Source organism: Cornus florida, unplaced genomic scaffold (assembly GCF_030987335.1).
Source record: "Cornus florida cultivar Cherokee Brave unplaced genomic scaffold, ASM3098733v1 CherokeeBrave_3.0.0_Hap2_Chr11, whole genome shotgun sequence".
Classification (NCBI taxonomy): domain Eukaryota; kingdom Viridiplantae; phylum Streptophyta; class Magnoliopsida; order Cornales; family Cornaceae; genus Cornus; species Cornus florida.
The window spans coordinates 96,515,125-96,530,126 of record NW_026775581.1 but is presented as its reverse complement, the minus strand read 5'-3'; the positions used below and the strand labels follow the sequence as shown (position 1 = coordinate 96,530,126).

Below are 15,002 nucleotides of genomic sequence, written 5' to 3'. Positions count from 1 at the left end.
CAATATAAATAATAAGTCATTAAATTCATCATCCTCCTACTCTCTCTCTCTCTCTAATCCAACGTTTTCTTTTTTTCCTTTTTAGTTTATAATTTACCAATTTAAAAAATTAAGATTTCTTTACCAACATTATATTTTTTTCACCCTTTATTCATTTTTCAAGGCTCTCAACCATCTAATATTTTCCTTTTTAGTTTACAATTTACCAATTTAAAAAATTAAAATTTCTTTATCAACATTATCTCTTTTCCAATCTTTATTTATTTTTCAAGGCTCTCCAACATGAACGCTCATAACATTTACAGTGGCAAATCATACTTTTGAAACACCCTTTAACAGTTAGTAAAATTATGAAATTAATCAACAATAGTCATTATTTCTTGAACTATAACTAAGTAGTATTAAAAATTCCTAAAAATTACAATCTTATATCTTAAGGAAGATCTCTCAGACAAATCAACTCGTAAAATATAATAACTATACCTTGAAAATAATGAATAAGAAGAAAATTTACAATTTTCTCGTCATGTCTCTTAGAATCTTGAAGAAAATGATGTATAATATCCATCATCAGTTCTCTCCCATCTTGATCTTCTCTTCAGAGACTCACCCTAATAATCTGTTATCTTTTTGTTAGTCAATTTAAGTAAGTGTTTATTTAGGTTAATGTAAAGAGTAAATTTGTCTACTTATATAATAATATATTATAAGAAGGCTATTTAGGTAATAAACCATCAAATGGTCACTTAATATCAATTAAGTTTTAAAATTGGTCACTATTCACCTTTTCTTAAATTTAAGGTCACTATATAGCAATTATGTTTAATTTTGGTCACCAAAATATAATTTTTCCTTTTATTTTTGGCAATCAAAAGAGATTATTATTATTATTTTTTTTGGTGCAATCAAAACAAATAATTTATTCAACAAAGTTATTTATTTTTTATTTTTTTTGTCTTGTTAAAAGAAGTAACTTTATTTTTTTTTTTTGTCAAAAAAAAAATATATTCAATAGAAATATATATATATATTTTTGGGTATTATCAAAAGAGATAATTTATTCAACAGAGATATATATTTTTTTAATCCTCTTTTTCGTACTTTTTTACTTTGATCCTGACAAAAGAGATAATTTCTTCAATAAATAAATAAATAAATAAATATATATATATATATATATATATATATATATATATATATATATATATTGGTTTTTTTTTATGTAAAAAGAGAGAATTTTTTTTAAGGTTATTATTTTTTTTGGGTCTGGTCAAAAGAGAATTTATTCAACATAAAAAATTTTTTGCTTCTCGAAACAAAATATTATTATTTTTTTATTATTATTATCTTACCAAAAGAGATCTAATGTATTAAAGATTACAGATAAGGAAAGAAAATCTAAAAGGATAGTTGTGTCATTTGAAAAGTAATAATTATTTATTTATAAAGTTAATGATGTAATTGTCATTTCGTATAAGAACGTAGTGCAAACGTAAAAAAGTGGAATACCCTCCCTTAAAATAAAATAGGTAATTGTTTAATTGAAAATTAATCATTACCAACTTATATGTAGAAATGATAACACGTGTTTGGTAAAAATTCTTCTACTAATTTTAATTTTAGTATGAAGAAATAGAATTAAAAAATAATGCATGTTTGGTAAGAGTTAAGGAAAGTTATGTTTCTATGTATGTATTGAAATAAATAATATTTGGTTTTATAAAAAAATTAAAAAGTCTAGACATAGAAACTAAAATGCAGTATAAATAAATAAATTAATTAATTAAAATGTCTAGAGATAGAATATACTTAAATTCAAAATTCTATTAATAGAATTAGTATTGAATAAGAAAATAAAATTGGAAAGAAGAAATTGATTTTTTATTATATGTTTTACTTTTACGTCTTTATATTTGCCCATTTCTCTTTGTAATTGGTGTTTAGATTATTTTTCTCACAAAGCGGCAACGTACTTGATCTGATAAGTTAGATAGGATTTCAGAAGTATCATGAAAGTATTTTATTTTTTTATTGTGTGTTTTATATTTGGTTGGTGATAACAATGGTAAGTTGAAATTATAAATTTAGTTTGCATTGTGATTTGTTTTTTATTATTTCAAAAGTATCATTAAAGTATTTTATTTATTTATTATTTTGTATTTTACCTTTACAATATCGGATCCTTTTTTCTTTGTTATTGGTGTTCAGAATTTTCTCTCAGAAGACAATCGTACATGCTTCATCTGGTAAGTTCATTAGGATTATGTTTTTCTTCCTTAGTTTTTTTTTTTTTTTTTTTCTTTTTTCTTTCTCCGAAACACCATGAAAGTATTTTATTTTTTTATTATTTTTTTTAATGTTTGATTGGTGACAACAATGGTTGGTTGATCTTGTAAATTTAGTTTGCATTGTGATTTTTTATTTTTATTTTTTCAAAAATATAATGAAAGTATTTTATTTATTTTTTATTCTGTACTTTACATCTATTATATCTGCTCATTTCCTCTTTATAATTGTTGTTCAGATTTTATATTTTTAAGTAAGTTAAAATTTTTAAATTTTTTATTTATCTTATTTTCTCTGTTTTGCTTATAGAGCTGCTATTGTTTTGCCTCTAGAGTTTTCAACGGAAGAAGAAGAAGAATAAAAAATTATAAGTGCAAAATTAAGATTTTTAATTAGATTTCTGCTACCTTTCTATTCCATACAAAGTTCAGATTTTTTTATAAAACAAATCACTATGTTACATTTTATTTGTTATGAATTTTTTCAATTCCTTTTCTATATTTTTAATTTTTTAAATAATTGATAAGCAACATTTTCTCTATTATGAGATTTTTTCAATAATTGATTAAAAACTTGACAACAAATTAAAAAAAAAAAAATTCTTTAAATTTATAATTTGTCTTATATCTTTTCAATCTGATTTGTGACCACCACTTTTCCGTAAAAATTTCTACAAAAATGAACATGATTCTTTTTTTTCTTTTTTTTAATAATTTTCTTTTCTAATATGTTTCATACGTTCCAAATCATGAAATGATAGTTTTTTATAACTATTGTAAATTTTATTTATACTAATCAAATGCATCTATTTTCCTTTCATTCACTCATTTTTATTTTAACTTCGTCAAACCAAAGAGCGCTTTTGAATGACAATAAAGCAATTTGATTTTGAAAAGAAAAAAAAAATATATATATATATATATTTGCAGCTCAAAGTTTAAAATGGATCGAGTGAAAAAATTGTTTTGTTGATATTATTTGCACTCCGAATCATCTCATGGAAGCTTTCGTGAGGATGAAATGGACTTTTCATCCGTAGTTGAAACATTGAAACAGTGTCATTTAAATAAATACGCACGTCGCAACTTACCCCTTCCTTTCTCCAAACCAAAAGACAAAGCCAACTCATTCAAGTCTTCCAAAGTCTTCATCTCTGTTGCTTCACTCGTCAAAAAGAGTGAACCCGGCCATATTCATCGAAAATCTCTCTCTCTCTTTTTCTCTCTCTCTCTACACATCCAGAGGAGATAGCTATGAACCCATATCTGCAATTCACTTGTTTCTTCTGCAAAAAAAATGACGAAATGAGGTGAGTTACTTCTCTGTAGTCTGTTTTCACTGTCTTGTTAATTTTGCCCTAAATTAGTAGCCAAACGATAACTTTTTTGCATATGATCTGGTAATGCTATCTCCAATGACAGACAAAAGAACCCATCAATTATTTTAAGAATTTCCCTCGTATTAGCTTGTTTCTGTCACTTTGTTTTTCATTTTATTTGGTTTAAATACATGAGAAAGAGCTCGTATCTGTTTTCTTTTTCTGCTTTCCTCAATTCATGAATATGGATGTAGTTCATGTAGTTGATGTATTGCTTTTCACTGAACTAGTTCAAATCTGTACTGTTTATTGGCTGATTTTCTTTAATTTAGTGATCATCTTACTTTACTTTTTGAATATAGAAATCTTTTCTTGAAATTGTTATCGAGAAGGTGTGTGTGTGTTTTGTTTTTTCCAAATCAATCACTTCATTCAATTTTTTTTACTGAAAATTCCTTTTTTTTGGTTGGACAATAACTAGAAGTCCCTCTCCTTGTAACTGTGCTTCCATTGTTTTCCTTCTGCAATTAATCGAATATATCCGAACTAAGGGGGAAAAAATTGTGGGTATTAATATTTTCTGGCTATCTTAACGAAAATTTCTAATTCTGACACAAATTTTGGGCTATTTTAGCTGAATTCTGTCAGTGGCTGCTGCTTTGGAGACTATGGGTAGATTCCATTCCATTACTTCATTCTGTTTTTATCTCCTCCTTGCGTTTGAACTTTGCATAGCCGGTACTCAATACATTGGGCAGATTCCTCCGGGGTTTGGAGGGTCTCAGATGAACTGGATTGACAAAGAAGGATGGTTTTTGCTATCTAACAACTCGATATTCGCTTTGGGCTTCTTCCCTGGTTTGGAGGAAGAATCGTTTGTACTAGTTGTCAAGCATTTGAGCAGTTATAGAGATGTTTGGACCGCCAATAGACAGTTGTTGGTTAGAAAAAGTGACAAGTTTGTCTTTGATGAAAATGGAAATGTTTACTTGCAAAATGCAACAGGCGTGGTTTGGTCTACAGATACAGCAGGAAAAGGAGTTACAGCTATGGAATTGTGGGACTCGGGGAATTTAGTAGTGCTTGGCCGTGGCAGAGAAATTCTTTGGCAGAGTTTTAGCCATCCTACTGACACCCTTTTATCTGGCCAGGAATTTATTGAAGGGATGAGACTTAAAAGTTTTCCCTACCACACTAACTTGTTTCATTTTCTTGAATTCAAGTCAGGTGATTTGGTTTTGTATGCAGGATATCGAACTGCACAACTGTATTGGTCCATGACAAATGATACCCGGAAAACCGTATACAAAACAAATGGCAAAGTATCCTCTGCATCTCTAGTTGCCAATTCATGGAATTTTTATGACCAAAGCAGAACGTTAGTTTGGCAGTTTAACTTCACCGAACAAAACGAGCAGAATTCCACATGGGCTGCCGTTTTAGGCACAGATGGGACAATCTCGTTCTTTGATCTTCAAAAGGGAAGATCATCAAATGCCGAGCAAATGAAAATACCACAAAGTTACTGCAGTACACCGGAGCCTTGTGACCCATACAAGGTGTGTAGCTTTGACAACCGCTGCCAATGCCCATCCACTCTCGGCTCTCTTCCTAATTGCAAACCACTGATCAACTTAGCCTGTGATAGCTCAAGGAGTTCATTAGAGCTTTTATATGTTGGAGATAGACTTGATTATTTTTCAATTGGGTTTGCTACACCCCATTTGAGTCTCAGTCTGAATGATTGCAAAGAAGCCTGCCTTAGCAATTGCTCATGCCTTGCTCTGTTCTACAATAACAGTTCAGGCAGGTGCTTTTTGTTTGACCAGATAGGAAGTTTACGACGTGCTGAACAAAATGCTACTGCCTTCGTTGCGTTTATCAAAAACTCTATTGATAGAGAAAAGGGAGGGAAAACCAAGCATGTCCTAGTTATAGTGACTGTGACTATAGCTGTTGCTACTGTACTAGCTATTGCTGGTCTCATTTTTCTAGGATTGCGATTCTGCAAGACGAATAAGAAATTTCAGGATTCGTCTGAAGAGGCCTTGGAAGAGGACAATTTCCTTGATAATGTTTCTGGGATGCCTGTACGTTTCAGTTATAATGATCTTTGTAATGCAACTAAAAACTTCTCTGTGAAGCTTGGCCAAGGCGGGTTTGGCTCGGTCTACCAAGGGGCGCTTCCAGATGGGATCCAAGTGGCTGTCAAGAAATTGGAAAACATTGGGCAGGGGAAGAAAGAGTTTAGAGCTGAAGTTAGCATCATAGGTAGTATCCATCATATCCATCTGGTCAAGCTCAAAGGCTTCTGTTCTGAGGGGTCTCACCGGCTCCTTGTTTATGAGTACATGGGGAAAGGGTCTCTAGATAGATGGATATTCAGGAATAACAATTACATTGGGTATGGCGAGGATCATGTGTTGGATTGGGAAACAAGATTCAATATTGCATTGGGCACAGCAAAAGGATTGGCATATCTCCATGAGGAGTGTGATGCAAAGATTGTCCACTGTGATATAAAACCTGAAAATATTCTCCTTGATGATAATTTCCTGGCCAAAGTTTCAGATTTTGGTTTAGCAAAGCTAATGACACGGGAACAAAGTCATGTATTCACAGCAGTAAGGGGTACAAGGGGTTACCTTGCACCAGAGTGGATCACAAACTATGCCATCTCGGATAAGAGTGATGTGTACAGCTTTGGTTTGGTCTTGCTTGAGATCATTGGGGGAAGGAAGAATTACAACCCAGAGGATACTTCAGAGAAAGCCCATTTTCCCTCTTATGCCTTCAAGATGATGCAAGAAGGAAAACTGACAGAAATCCTTGATTCGAAACTCAACATCGATGTAAACGATGAAAGGGTTATCATTGCAATGAAAGTTGCCATATGGTGTATTCAGGATGATATGTACTCGAGACCACCAATGACTAGGGTGGTCCAAATGCTTGAAGGCCTTTGTCCTATACCTGATCCCCCAACTTTCTCCAAGACGACTTCACGTCTTTATTCAGGTTTCTTTAAATCTAGCAGTGAAGAAAGCACTTCAGCATTGACTAATTGCAATAGTGATACATTCGTGTCAGATGTTCGGCTATCAGGTCCAAGATGATAGAAGCAGATGTTGAGGACAAAGATGTACTTACAGGGTCTGAACTTCCATTGGATGAAATGTATCATTCTTAGCCTCTCTTTACATTTTTGAGCCATAAATATTAATTTTTGTGATATATAGATCATGTATTCTGGATATTTTATAGGTGTAGCACCTTTGTATATTCAGTTGATTGTGTTTAGAATCAAAAGATCAGCTTCAGTTGCCACTGAAAAAGAAACTGAAGCTTTTAAAGATTTTATTCTTCTTTTTGGGATTTCTAATGAGCTTATGTTTACATGGATCACGAGTTTTCAAATTTGGGCGTTCTTCAAATGCTAGGAGTATAGTATTGTCTATTTGGAGGGTGAAATCTCATGACTATTTACTTTCACATGATTAATTTCTGTCAGAGTTCACAAGTACTTTTCCTATTCCTCTACTCTCTATGACATCCAAACAAATTGTCCAAGAAATTGGAAATTAGAACTTCCAGTTTGCAAATGCTGTTCTCATATTTAAATATATGACTAAGACATGGAAAGTCTTGTGTAATTGATCCCTCTTCCAATTTTATGCTCGGTTCCGTAGGAAAGAAAAAAATCAGATGGAAGGGAGAAAAGAAATGATGGATGAGATATCCCTAAGAAAGAGATAGTGTATTTCTTTCTTTTTGTTCGGTTGGATAGAAGAGAAAAGAATGAACTCATAATTTTTTATCTTCCTTAGGAGAGAAGGAAAGAGAAAATTTTAATTGTTTTTTTCTATAACTTATGATAGTATTTAATTTAAAAATTCTGTAATAGTCTAGTTGTCTTCCCTCCTTTCTTCGGCCCATTTTTTGGTGGATGAAAATTTGTAAAGGAAGAAAGATGAATGAAAATTTGTAAAGGAAGAAGGATGGGTCATCTTCCTATTCTCTTTTCTTTCCTTATATATCTCTACCAAACAAAAGAAGTTTGCTCATTCTTTCCTATTTTCTTTTCACACATTTTATTTCCTTCCTACCGAACACAGCATTAAGTTCAGAAGGATCAAGGACTGGGCTATGTTCCATTACCTGCCAAGATCTGAACCTCTGCTAAACCAATTGCCAAGAAGAGAGTCATTACAATTCCAACTGTTTCTGATTCCTCAACCAATACTGATTTTGGAGCAAGGATCATAAGGGTACTCATTATATACCCATTGGTCAGCCCAAACATGCCAGTCAAAAATCTCATTGGAATTCAACCATTTGAGTCCATGGAGACAGGCTGTGAAGAGTGGACAAATAAAACCTGGCCCATGTTGCTCTTCCAGCACTCTTTGTTACATGTTTGCAGTCAAAAACTTCCTCATACTATCTGCAACATTTTAAGTTGTTATCAGCGTGATTCGATACCGGTCGCGAACGAGCCTTGATTCGATGTTATCGGTCGCGAAAGAACCTTGATTCCAGTCAAAAACTTCCCCAAATGGTCAATGTTAATGCATATGATCACCAACATCATCATTTATCAGTTGCTGTTATTTTATTCGGGCTCTAGAAAGGGCCAAAAGGTGTACATTCTTTGTTTGATTAAATTGTCCAGGACATATTTTCATTCAGTCAATAATTTTTTTTTTTTTAATCAAGCTTTAGCACTGTACTGATAATTTGAAGTTTTGTTTTCCTTTCTGATTTGATTTCAGTTTTTAGTTAACTATTTACAGTCTCTAAGAAACATTTCCAGATAAAAAAAGAAAAAGAAAAAAGAAACATTTCTTTTATTACTATTGAACCAGAAACAATATAGTACCTGAAGAAGCATTTCCTGCTGTCAACCCATCAGCCAAATTGAGAACCAAACAAGCCTGGACTAGTTCATCCTCAGAGTAAAAACCAGGTTAGCTTATTTCAATTAGATCACGGTGTATTCAGTTGTAAGAAATTAGAATTTTAAAATTAAAATTGATAAAATTTTTAAAAAAATAATGAAAAAAATTAAACCAAAAATTTTTCAAACTCCGACTCCAATGCTCCAATCTCATGTAACCAAAAACACTCGTGTTTTTGCTTTCTTTGTTTCCTAGTGATTGAAAAGATTTTGCAAAACCAAACGCATAGGTAGATGCTTGACCAAAGGGTACAAATAGCATGGGACAAGTCGGTGTACTTTTGGTATTTGTCTTCTACTCTGTAACTCCAGTACAGCTGCCCCAACAGTTCTATTGACCTTCCAAAGCATCACTCTGCTGCTTTTTAATTCAACTTTACAAATGACATCTCCATGTTTGGTGCTATTTATTATCTTTTGACCATCTTAATTTTGGTAAAGGAGGGAGAGAAAGGTCTTTTCACTTAAATGTTGAAAGAAGTACAATGCATTATTGTTTTAGGGCAAATTGCATTAAACCCCCTCCACTTTCAATTTTTGGCACAAAATCCCTTCACAAATTTTTTTTTGACTTAAAAACCTCTGTAGGGGGAGGAGGTTTAAGTTATTAAAAAAAAAATTGTAGGGAGATTTTGTGCCAAAAATTGGAAGTGAAGGGATGAAATTTGCCCTTATTGTTTTTATATGAGTACGATACATGTATTTTACTAGAAAAATACTCGGACTTGAACCCCATGGAGGTCAACCACTTTAGGTAAGGGCAGTGGTTATGCTTCATTGTTAGAAAATGATTATCTTTCTAAGTTTAAGCTGATTAGTGTCACACCGACTTTCATAATTATTATCTCAAATGTTTAATCACTTGAACTGTGTCAACATAAAAGAAACATTTTGACCACAAGCCTCTCTGTGTGGTATACGATGCTTTAATTGTTGGGAAATGATTCTCTTCACGATAATACTTCCATGACTATAACATAGGAACTTTGAAAAAAACAAAAATAAATAAATAATAAAAGAAATTACATGATCCATTAATTTCAGTACATAAACCATGGATTAAAATAAAGTCTAGCTGATTAGTGTCTCACTGACTTACAGATTACTTCTTATACTGTTTAACCACTCGAACTACATACATTCTTGAATTAAGAGATTTGGCAGAATTATAATCCGAGATTTCCTTTTAATTCGATCACCGTATTCAAGTGTGAAATAATATTCGATGAATTAACTAGCAATAAATTTTCATAATGCGTGTGGTCATTATAAATAAATAAGTACCATCATAGAGAATAAGGAGATCAAGAGAGGGAAACTTAACATTACAATTAACTGTAACCTGCATAATCTCTTAATTAGCTAATTATAATGATCTATATATAGCGAGAGCATAACACATATATATGTTATCATCTCATGAGTCATGATCTTCTATCTAGCTATAAATGATATACATAGAGACAGCATGCATGACGCATATATATGTATATGTACGTTATGGCATCGATCATGGTTTATAAAACTTTTCTCCACATTTGCACTTCCATGAGAGGAGATAATAGTTATCCTCCTCTCCATGAGATGATTCTCTAAAGCCCTTCTTTTGGTGTGGAGGAATAACTAGAGTAGCCAAACAAGGCCTACAATTCATGCACTTGTTCACGCAAGCTGGAGGTCTTGAACCCAACACCATTTTCATTTGCTGCACAATCTCACTTGTTGATAAGTACTTCGACTGAACTACTAAATCTGCATATATAATATTATTGTTCATAGCAATTAGTAAAATAGACAAAACATGCATATGCTTAAATGCATGCATATATAATTTTTGTATATATAGAAACTGAAAAGTTCTACAAAAGTCTAGTGAAATGATTTGGTCTTAATTACCTGATTTGGAAGGTAGAAATATGAGAGAAAAGATGAGAATCACTGTGATTATATTGTTTCTTGATGGAGCCATAAGTGAATGAAAACTGATATATATATATTATATATATATATATATATATATGGAACTTTTGATGTATATATAAATGTGGCAGTAGAAGAAAGGGATGTTGTGAAAGGAGGAGGGAGGAGGAGAAGAAAATTAGTTTTGATGGACTTGAGTGCTTAGAAAAGGTGGAGATATATAAGTATATATATTTGGAGACAAGGTTAAAAACTGTTTCCAAGAAAAAGAGACAGTAGTCTGAACCAGTGAGCTATTTCACTAATTAAATGCATCACACACAAACAAAAGGAAAATTTATATTCACTTTCTACTTTTGGGAAAATGTTGCACTGACTTTAGGTTTTCAGTGAAGGACTAAACTGAGTATGTGATGTCCTCGATTGAGTAGCTAGCTAATGGAGGACTTGACTATCCTATAGACTCCTGAAATTACCAAATTACCCTTAGGATCAGACTGCAACAAAATTGAAGTTGGTGTTTTGTAATAATCTACGGTAAAAAAATAAAATTAATAAAATAAAAATAAATAATGTATAGTTTTCTCAATAAATATTACTCAGTTGAGATGTCCTATCTCTGCGATTGAATATTGATTCCAGCTAGAAACAAGTGAATGTTATTATATGAATGGTTGGTGTTATCTGTGCTGCTGAATACCAACTTAAACATCTGTTTGAAAGAGTAAGAGAATGACAGGAGTCAAAACTTAAGATGTACTATATCTTGACAAAAATGCTTAAATGCATGCTCACTCACACTCTGAGTTATTATCTGATAGGCTTTACATACATATATATATATATATATATATATATATAATGCAAATATGACAAATTTTATAGGTTCCCAATGATATTGTTGAAGGATTCATTTTAGAGGTTCACATTGCTTTTTCTTTTTAGCATGAACTGTTGTTAACAGTTGAAAAGGTTAGGGTTTTGTTAACTGTGTGTTTTCAGTACAGTTCTGTTTGAATAGACTTGGGAACTGAGTTATTTTCCTTGGAATATATATATATATATATATTTATACATATATATATTATATTAAGCTTCAATTCTCAAGAAAGTCTTTAATTTGGTGTGTGTGTGAATTTCAAAATGAGGGTGTCACATAGAAAGTGCACGATCGATTTGAATCATTATCTTTGGTGGACCATGGTTTAACTTCTAATGTGAACCAATATATATATTATTGTGTTTAGCGGTTGGACCACGACGGAGTTGGAATGATATTCACCATTCGAGAGGAGCCCAGTATCATTTGTAGTTGAAGAGGAGCTGACTGTGGTTCAGAGTCACCTTCAATGACGATATCACTATTAAAAGATGAAAATAAAGTATCAAACCACAATCGCCTTAACGTAACACAGCTCCTGTTTTTTTAACCTCCTTGAAATTATTTATTTGATACAACTATAGTAATTTTTTTTAATTAACGGAGACCACCGCTAATGGGTGACTTTTAACAATGTGTCATCAAATATTCTAGCTGTTTTAGTCACAGAATTAAATTCACCCTATCAATGAGCCACCTTAGGAGATGGGGTACAGAGTATTTAAAGAGTGTGTATGGAGTATTTTTCTACAGGTTTGGAGACTTGCAAGCTTCAGAAGAATCCAACGACAAGTATCACTTGTTTCTTCATAAAAGAATCTTAAATAGGAATCCATTGTCAGTACGATAAATGACAAGAAAGTTAATTGACACCGACGGTTCAGATTTCACAGGAGAGATATATATTCATATTCATGTGACTATATATGTGTGTGTCCGACTCTCAGAGAATGCATATATCTTCCTTAATTAATTATAAATACACGTCAAAGTCTTGGTACAAGATGATAAGACTTTGCAGTCCACCAACTCTGTGCTTATAACTGTTCAAAAGCATGGCGTCATATCCGTATAAAACAGACATGTTTCAATTGTCTTTTCGGACCACTTCCTATTTTCAGACAAACCAAACTCCACCCTACATAAAGGTTTTACCCAATATAAATAAATAATATTATGGTTCAATTACTCGGCAAAAATACCCTCAAATGAAACTTTTGAAAATAAATAAATTATGAATCCAATTAACTAAATCACTTATTGTGGTTGAAATGTTAAAAGCATATTAATGAATAATATATGAAAATTTCCTCCATGTGATGCTCTTCTGTAAATAAGTGTACACTTATATATATATATATATATATATATGTGAAAAATAACCAAGTTACCCATCTGAAGAGTCTGGAGATGAGGCGCATAGGCCAATATGGCCTATTGTGGGCATTGTCGCATCTAACATTTCAGAAGAGGTCCATCAAAAAAGGCCCAGAGACCAAATAAGCCACAAAAGGCACCCAAAAGAAGCCCGGCCCAAACTAACCTAAAAGCCCGTTGATTTACCCCCCCAAAAAAAAAAAAAAAAAAAAAATTTGTTGTTTCGGGTATAAGGGCCTTACACTGGGCCCAAGTCACAGTCAAAATTTCAAGTATTCACACCCTCGGAAACTTAATTTCATTTTTTTTAAAAAAATCATTTCCTAGTCCTTGAAGACTAGAAACCAATTTCTCCATCTTCCATAATCGTTCTGTAATCATACCAAATTGGCCAGAAAAACATGATCTTATCGGCCCGCACCAGATTGCAACTATACATTCATTACACAGATTCACAAGTACCTAAAAGCATCACAAAAACATGCTCTTATTTCCATTTGAACTCCAAACAAAGGGAAAGTACCTTATGAAAACACAAGAAACAACAAAACGCAGCCTCGTTACATAGAGAATTGAATTAATGACATCACTGAACTTGAACCTCCTTCACATCTTTTTTCTTCTCCTCACTTTTGGGTATGGTAATCAACAGCACACCATCCTTCATTTCAGCTTTAATTTCATCCACCTTTGCATCCTCGGGAAGTATAATACTTGTGTTATAGAAACCATAGGTTCTAGCCGACCAAAACTCGTCATCAGACCCTTCTTCCTCCTCTTCCTTGTGCTCTCCTACTATTGTCAACACACCATCTACAACCGTGATCTTTATGTCCTCTTTCGAGATACCCGGCACCTCAAACTTCATCATGTAGCACTCATCTTTTTCTTTGAATCGGCCAAGGAGGCGCGAAGGCGCCAACTTCTCCAGAAGCCTGGTCATGTTATGGGTTGCTTGCACGATTGCATCTCCAAGCCCTGAAGGAATGAATTCTACAACAAACGGAATTATCAAAATTTATTTTAGTTTGAAAACAAACATACAAAGTTTGCAACCATCCGAGGCTACTAAGTGACAAGCGATGGTGAATTTCTTACACTTTTAAACATAGTTGGAGTTGGGACTTAAAGAGGGAAGTATGTAATATTTCCAACTAGAGATGGACAAACTATACATAGAGAGAGTTGAATTTGTACCATGGAGAGAAGGAACAAGCTGAGGGTCGTTGTTCCTCCAGAGTCCCTTCCTGCCTTTCCTACTGGGAAACAGCTTGGATTTTTTGGCACCCTCAGACACCGAGACCTCCCGGTTGTCTGATGATTTGGCACCCTCAGCTTGCAGTTGTTGCGTTGTCTTCTCGGTTGTTGTCGACAGACTCTTCACAAGTTCAGATCCCCACCTCTGTTTGTGTGCTGCACTCAGACTCCTCTCACTAAAACTTTGGGACAACAGAGAACATGAAGAAGGTGAGACCACCCTCTGTTGCACATTCTTCATAGCCAAACGAACTAAAGCCATAGCCGGAGAAGCTTTTAGAGAGAGATTACAGAAGCTGTATTTTTTTCTATTATGAGTGAGAGAGAGAGAGAGTATTATTAGAGATTTTTAAAGAGGTTGGAGGTGTTGGCTTTTGCACAGTAAGAGATGTCTCTAGGAGGGGGTGTCATGTCACGGCCCATACGAGCACCAGAACCTTCTTGCTTGTTCCTTAACCATACTACGGATTCTTAGCGAGTAATCCAGAGGGAATTTCACTTTTCTTTTTTCTTTTTTATAAAATTCACTTTATTTAAGCTGAGTAATTTTTATTTTTTTATTCTTAGAGTTACTTGACCACTTCCTTATGAGCCTTGTCCAAGCCCATCAATACACACGCATCTAATGGATGGTCAACGTATTGTCCATGCTCAGTTGAAACTAGAAACATAGTATATCTGCTCTAGTTAGCTCAAAAGATTTGAGACCATTTGCTAAGAGCATACTTATCTTTAAAGATCGACAACAATCACATAATCTGAAAATAATGACAAATGCTAAGCTTATCTCTAATTCTTTCCTAACCAACAACCACCATAGTATTTTTTTATTTTTTTCCTTTCCACATAATTGGTTAACTCATTAATTCACCTAAACCAAGTATATATAAAAGACAAAACAGAAGAATAACCAACCTATTAACCATTTTCTACTCTCTGGTAAACTTTTCCGATATGTTCTGAAGCAATATTCAGAAATCCTGAGAAACGACCTGCTGGGTAGAAAA

The 15,002-nt window shown here is 33.0% G+C and overlaps 3 protein-coding genes across 3 annotated transcripts; 1 reads left to right on the top strand and 2 right to left on the bottom strand.

Moving 5' to 3' along the window:
- The first annotated feature begins 3,389 nt into the window (after window positions 1–3,389).
- Window positions 3,390–7,006, top strand: LOC132283415 (G-type lectin S-receptor-like serine/threonine-protein kinase SD2-5). The gene is made up of 2 exons (XM_059785358.1): window positions 3,390–3,595; window positions 4,239–7,006. Exon 2 carries the CDS (start codon window positions 4,273–4,275, stop codon window positions 6,718–6,720), a length of 2,448 nt encoding a protein of 815 aa, XP_059641341.1. The 5' UTR covers window positions 3,390–3,595; window positions 4,239–4,272; the 3' UTR covers window positions 6,721–7,006.
- A 3,065-nt stretch (window positions 7,007–10,071) lies between these two features.
- Window positions 10,072–10,530, bottom strand: LOC132281614 (EPIDERMAL PATTERNING FACTOR-like protein 8). The gene is made up of 2 exons (XM_059783309.1): window positions 10,458–10,530; window positions 10,072–10,313 (listed from the first exon to the last, which is right to left on the bottom strand). The coding sequence occupies exons 1-2, from the start codon at window positions 10,528–10,530 to the stop codon at window positions 10,072–10,074; spliced, it is 315 nt and encodes a 104-aa protein (XP_059639292.1).
- Window positions 10,531–12,812: 2,282 nt separating this feature from the next.
- On the bottom strand, window positions 12,813–14,898 carry LOC132283013 (26.5 kDa heat shock protein, mitochondrial). Its single transcript, XM_059784882.1, has 2 exons — window positions 13,936–14,898; window positions 12,813–13,731 (listed from the first exon to the last, which is right to left on the bottom strand). Exons 1-2 carry the CDS (start codon window positions 14,255–14,257, stop codon window positions 13,325–13,327), a joined length of 729 nt encoding a protein of 242 aa, XP_059640865.1. The 5' UTR covers window positions 14,258–14,898; the 3' UTR covers window positions 12,813–13,324.
- Window positions 14,899–15,002: the final 104 nt, after the last annotated feature.